General features: G+C 36.9%; 1 protein-coding gene across 1 annotated transcript in view; it reads right to left on the bottom strand.

Moving 5' to 3' along the window:
* The window catches only part of LOC107694714 (amyloid-like protein 2), a 32,355-nt gene that overhangs the window by 4,402 nt on the left and 20,947 nt on the right, over nt 1–7,006 (bottom strand). Inside the window, exons 12-13 of the mRNA XM_016494404.1 lie at nt 3,386–3,462; nt 1,065–1,121 (exon numbers count right to left, since the gene is read on the bottom strand). Of these exons, the coding sequence (XP_016349890.1) occupies nt 1,065–1,121; nt 3,386–3,462 (134 nt within the window). The remainder of the gene's footprint in view (nt 1–1,064; nt 1,122–3,385; nt 3,463–7,006) is intronic.

The raw sequence follows: 7,006 nt of genomic DNA, 5'->3' as shown, positions 1-7,006 counted from the left end.
GTTTCCATTAGGCTTATTTTCAATTCGCAATTTCAATTTGCGCAATTTGAAGGGTAATGGAAACGCGCCTAGTGGCTACAGTCACTTTGAGAGTCAAAAAGCAGTATCAGGCAACACAAAATGAATACCCATGGCTCCTGACGATATATTGAGGTCTAAACGATCGATCTGTGCAAGAAACTGAACATTATTACCTGTAAACCATAGACTCAAGCAAACAAGGAAGTCCAGTTCTTGCCTGATATGCTTTTTTGACTCAAGAGCCTGTAGCTGCTGACTTGCATTTTACCAATCACCAAGACACATGGTTTTAGCTGTAAATCTTTACTGTTCCACTGAAGAAAAACAGTCACTTACAGTGGTGGGCAAAATTATTAGAACACTAGTATTTTCACCAGCTACAAAATGGTTTTAAGTCAGTTATTTATATCTTTTGCTGTAGTGTGTCAGTAGGGAATATCAGTTTGTATATTGTATATTTTGGACGGCCTGAGAGTGAGTAAATGAAAAGCAAATTTGTATTTTTGAGTGAACTATCCCTTTAAAGTGTCAGATGGCATAAATGCAGCGCACGCGTATCGTCCATTGAAATAGGTATCATTAGAGTTATCCTTCTTAGTAAGAATTGGCCTCATATGATGACAATTTCCATTTTTGGGGTGGACTACTCCTTTAAGAATTAAATTGAGCTTTAACATGAATGAATGTGTTTGGTGGTATTGATCTGCTTCGCAAAGTGCTAAATGGACTGAATGTGCACTGACAGCCGTGACTGGCAATTTTCACACACAAATGTTTAGTGCTCAATTCCATTTGTGTGAAAGTATAATGATGACGAACGATGACCCGTATCCACCGGACATGCTCATGCGATCGCATTAAAAACATGCACACGTGCTGTGGAAGCTTGTGGATAAACAATATAAGGTCATAGATGATATAAAACTGTCATTTGCTCACAGATAGAACAGAAGCAGACTACTGCAATCTCCATCCAGCTCAAAATCCGAGACTGCAGCGTTTGACAGTACCATGTATTGGGCACAGAAGAGCGCTGTACTTACCAGAGGATCAACACCATTCAAAATCACTTCTTTAACATCCAGAGTCTCATCAATCACCTGTCAACACAGACAGGGCAGTCTCAATTACTTCCTTGGGAACTGAAGAGTGAGTCAGTGTGTGTGCGTGATGTGCAGTGTGTGGTAGTTTACTGAAAGGGCATTAGCGAATAGTCAAGATCAAGGGAACCAAATGAAAAAGATATTTGAAAATTGATCGGCAACTATTCTGACAATTAAGCTGACTCAATTGTCTGTGGTGGTTATGGTGCTGGTTTACCGCAATAGATAGGTATTAAATACTGTGAGCAAATCCAAAATGATCCATGATCTTTGAAACAGCGACTATGTCCTTGTTAGAAAACATGGCTGGTTGCATTTAATGCAGGGAAGATAATCATTTTCATCTTGGTATTTTGCTATTAAACAAAACACCTCAACATGTATTGAAAAACATTCAATGAAGGAGCCATCAGAGCATGTTTAAAGGCATAGTCATTATTTACTCGTGTCATTCCAAACCTGTATAACTTTGTCTTCTGTGGAACACAAAAGAAGATATTTTGAAGAACGTAAAACATCATCTTCCCCAGGAGAAAAAGTCATACTGGTTTGGAACCACATGAGGATGAGTAAATGATGACAGAATGTTCATTTTTGGATGGACTCTCTCTTTAATGTAGCTTAGATTCTCACAAACCTCTGATAGCTCCTCTATGTGATTTCAGAGAGGCAAACATGCAGAAATATTGTACAAACAAAACAAGCCGAACATGAGCCACATTCTTCAGAGAGATCATGCATTGCATGTGTCTAGCTCAGCCCTCCACAACCACACAGGCTCTTGTGTGAGCTGCGATTAGAGGAGACTGGAATGTGACTGGGAAATAAATGAATGTGGCATGCAATGAATGCTGGGATATGAATAAGATAAGACTGAAATAAAGCAGATTTGTATATCTGAAAGGAGATAGCAGTGACTGCAAGGCAGCGGAAGAAGTGCTAACGTTTTAGATAAGGTTCGATTTTAGGCTTTGGTTCAGCTATAGATGTTTAAATAAACTAAGTACGCAAGAAAGAAATCCAATCATAACTCAACATGCAAATAATATGACAATGAAGTATATATGAATATAACACTGAAATTACGAGTTAAAAGTTAACAAATTAAAGTTAACATTTTCAGAGTTTGATATTTATTACCCTCTCAGTCGACAGCACTTTCTAAAGGCAAGTCAGAAATCATAAGACTAATTGTGATTATTTTATTTGTTTGACAGCCATTGTTTTTAATAGTAAAAAAACTGTCCATTTTAGCCTATCACTAGCCTCTCACTGCAGGTTGTACTGTCTGTGCTTGCTTTGGAACAAAATATATTATTGTAAAAATGGAGCTAGAAATACATTTCTATTCATATTGAAAAATTAAATCTAGCATTGGTCAATCTAATACTGAGAAAATATTTTCCAGAAAGTAGTTTAATAATTTTGGCTAATTTGGTGCAATGACAATATAAAAATCCAATTTCATTCTGTCAACAACGTATCGTCTTAAAGGGATAGTTCACCCAAAAATGAAAATTCACCAGCTCCTGCGTCAGCAGCACCACATGCATGTGTCGTGGTACTCTTGTGAATGCGCATCGAAGACTGACATTTTTGTTTTATTAGTAGTATTAAATGTAGTATTCTCGTAGTTTAAAGTTATGGTTGGAACCACTGATGTGGACTAATTTAACAATGTCCTTACTACGTTTCTGGGCCTTGAATGTGGTAGTTCTGTTGCTGTCTATAGAGGGTGAGAAAGCTCTCAGATTTCATCAAAAATATCTTAATTTGTGTTCCGAAGATGAATGAATGTCTTACGGGTTTGGAACGACATGAAGGTAAGTAATTCATGACAGAATTTTCATTTATGGGTGAACAATCCTAATAATATAACCTTTTTTACTAGGTATAAATGGCTTTTATACATTAGATAGCCGTCTTTATATTTTAAAAGAGAGGTGACCATCATATTTGGGGGTCAAAATGTTTAACCCCCCAGTAAAGTCAGTAAAGTCAAATAAATTCATATGGCACAGTTATAACTATGAGACCATAGTTATATAAATAAAGTTTACAGAGCATGTGGTCTTTATTAAGTAAATGTTCCTCTAGGTGTATCATGAAGCCAATTCTTGATTTTATTATTAGCACTTAAACTGAACGCGTTTGAAAATCCTGCATTTTTTTTAATGTAATTTCAGTCATGAGAGTTGGCACAGTGTTCGCAACAGATCATTGAAGCGTGTGTGGTGTTGGAGGCAGGCTGGTGGGCTCACCACATTTTCGTTGATCTTGCTGTTGATGACTTTTTCCTCTGCTCCAATCAGACCATCCAGACTGTTCATGCCAGAGCCTGCAGAGGGAACAGCCAATCAGAGACAGGAGGACCAGATGGAATCTTGCATATTGGAATTAATAAAACTCAAATGCTTACAAATATGTCTTTGACCAACAGTAGCTGCAATTAGCTAAATAACCTCAGCTTCTAGCACAATCCAAATCATGACCAGAATCCTGCTGCCTTGCAGTTTTTTTTTTTTTTTTTTCAGTCGGGGGGGGCGACACGCCAACACTGTCTCATTCATTAGTCATGCATTTATTTAAGTGTATGAAGTAGAAGTTCAGAGTCCTCCTGGATCAGTCCAGACAAGCTCAGAGTAAGAGGTGTGATCTATTGTGGTCAAAAGGTCTCTTCCTGGTAGAATTAGCGTCTTGGGACATCCTGTGAGCACTTGTTTCCAGAAACAGCTCTATAAATATACATCCTCGCCCCACATATTAAACAATTAAAGTCAACACGAAACTTGATACATAAACTATTTTACTTCCATAATGTGACATTTCTGAGTGAAACAAATGACTAGATGGTCAAACGTGGTCTTTCCATACAAGAACCAGGAATCAAGACATTTGAGCTTCTACATGTTGGGAACTCAGATGGCAATCAGGATGTGGAGGCTAATGTTCAAGTGCAAGATGGCAATTAGTTTTAAAATGTGACATTATTACACTAACATTTAAAAGGTCTTAACTATTTCTACATTCAAATGTTGGCTTTTTTTTTTTAAAGACAGCATTACCCACAAAACAATTATTAAATATCTATTTGGCTATTAATTACATACAGGGATATTATAGTTAACAAAAACTTTAAAAATATGTAACTAGAAATAAAATGGGTGTTAAAATAATAAAATGTTTAATACAATTTTCATTTAGTTTAACTTGATATACTAAAATAAGCTGATAAAACAAACTAAACTAGAAGTAAAAATGGATAAAAATTATATAGGCACATTAAATAAACTAATAAATAAACACAGATTATACATATAAAAAGAAAAAGAAAATCAATAGAAATTAAACAGCATGAATAGAATTTTTCTGTTGTACTACAACAGTGGTAAACATTAACATGCTAGAAATTTCCAAAGACACCTGGCTAAAATAAGTCTTGGTTGCATAATATCACGTTGGAAATTTCATTGGTCGACAGAAGAACAATACCCTCCACCCACACTCATTGTTTGACTGTCAAAGCAGCAGGTCACTGATTCTAAAAGATTAACTATGTTCAGCGGCTGTCACAAGCTCTGGAGATAAGGGCTTACAGCTTAACTATGCACGACTGAACCACTAACCACCAGAACACACACAGTCAAGCTACTTCATAACATGGAGGTGAAGTGTGTCACCAAGACAATTAGACTTTACACATGAGATGAGACAACAACAACAGCAAGACCAATCAGATATTGACAATTATGGAAGAAAATGTGACCGGTATCTTGTGGGTGTTGCTATTTTTGGTTTCTAATGCATTCTGATGTTGCTAAGTGGTTACTAACTAGATCAAGTCAAAAGAGCCCAACCTCAAGTCTGTTTGCTAGATTCGAGCCCAGGGGCAGAAATTAACAGGGGCTTGGGGCAAAAATACCTCTAAAATTAACAAAAATAACCCACAAATTCAAGAAAAGGTGGCAAAAAATGCCCCATTACAATTAAACTATATCTATTACAGCAGTTGCAGTAAAAGTGACATGTGTGAAAAGTGTTGATTGTGGCATTACATTTAGACACGATTCTGAATGCAATGGCCAACCAGAGGCGTTTAGATTAGTCTGAACTATTTATATGCAGCTGTTGTGTGAATACATGTTCGCTAACTTTGAGTAGCATCTAACGCCGTGTAAATAATAATGTCAGATACGCCTTCTGTTACACCTTTGCAGTGTAAAGACGGATTTTGTTGCTGTTAATTAAATTTGATCGATAATAGTATTTGGATTGATTATAACATTTTAGTATTGGTTGACAAAAGACAACACATACTTTTGAAGGGTTAGTTCACCAAAGAAAAAGAAAACAAAGAAAACAAAAATAACGACTATATTCCACATTTTCGTCTCTACTGCGAAAACAAAAATAACGACTTTATTCCACATTTTTGTCTCTACTTTGGATGCGCGTTCACAGTATGACGCGAGCGTCATGGTACTGTCGTGAACGCGCGTCCACAAGTGACGCAGTAGAGACGAAAATGTGGAATAAAGTAGTTATTTTTGTTTTCTTTGCGCAAAAAAGTATTCTCGTAGCTTCGTAACTTTACAGTTGAACCACTGATGTCACACGGACTACTTTGTCGATCATCTTGGTACTTTTCTGGACCTTGAACATGGTAGTTACCTTGCTGTCTACGGGAGGGTCAGAGAGCCCTCACATTTCATCAAAAATATCTTAAATTGTGTTCCGAAGATGAACAAAGGTCTTACGGGTTTCGAACAACACGAGGGTGAGTAATTAATGACAGAATTTTCATTTTTGGGTGAACTAACCCTTTAATAAGGTAATTATAAAAACAGCCCTTACAAACAAACAAAAAAAATGCCCCTGAGAAATCAATTCCAGTTTACAAATATTGCCTCTTAGTGGAACAGTTCATTTCTAACACTCTACGAGTTCTTTTAATGCAAGTTATGTATTCGATCAGGCCTCTTTTCAACAAGCCACATGATTTGAGGTATCATTCTTGTCTGTAGTATAAATGATACAGTATAATTAAATAGGGTTTGGAGGTTGTTTAAATTGCTAACCATAAGTATCAACAATAGTAATAGTGAATTGCAAGCTTCTACCACTAATATTTTAAGAGCAGGTTTATAGGCGAATTCATACGGGGTGGGACCACAAGGTTAAACAAGCGGTAAACAGGTCGATGTCCCAGTTGTACAATCTGGGGGCAAAAACTGGCTGTTGGTCAGCTAAACAGCAGTCCTGCAACAGAACTACTAAATTAATGAGCTCCTATCATGAAAAGTGCAAGATAACAGGAAAGCGACGAGAGGAGACCCAATAAGTAGCAAATGAGTCTTAAGGATCTGCCGACAGAGAGCTGGGTCTGAATCAGGTTATTTGTCTTCCTGACACAGGCAGGTAGTGAAGCAGCCATAACTGCTTTAGCAGTACGCAGCACATTTACATTGGACTCGTTCTCCCATCCAAATGGCTAATTAGCTTAACAAGCTGCCTGGACTTTTCATTAGGCAAAGCTCTTCCGGCCAGACATTGAGGGATGGGATGTTTGGTCTCTCCATCCGAGGGAGTGACTGAGAGGAAATTTAGAACAAGATGGCTAACAGGGCTGAAGGGACGGACAGAGCAAAAGCATGGGATGGAAATACAGTAAAAATATGAGGACAGATGGGGAGATGAGTCAAGATGTATGCAAGGAGGGCTGGGTAAAAAAAAAAAATTTGACAGAATAATCTACATTTAAACAATCCGATATAGATTCTCAAAATCCCAATATGACAGAAACAATCCTTAAATAATAATAATAATAAGTCTATTTAAAATGTATTATTTGTTTATAAAAAAATATATATTTTAATTTAATT

This window comes from Sinocyclocheilus anshuiensis, unplaced genomic scaffold, assembly GCF_001515605.1.
Source record: "Sinocyclocheilus anshuiensis isolate Anshui unplaced genomic scaffold, SAMN03320099.WGS_v1.1 scaffold4110, whole genome shotgun sequence".
NCBI classification, from domain to species: domain Eukaryota; kingdom Metazoa; phylum Chordata; class Actinopteri; order Cypriniformes; family Cyprinidae; genus Sinocyclocheilus; species Sinocyclocheilus anshuiensis.
Note: the sequence above shows the minus strand (reverse complement) of the source record. Positions and strands in the feature narration are given on the sequence as shown.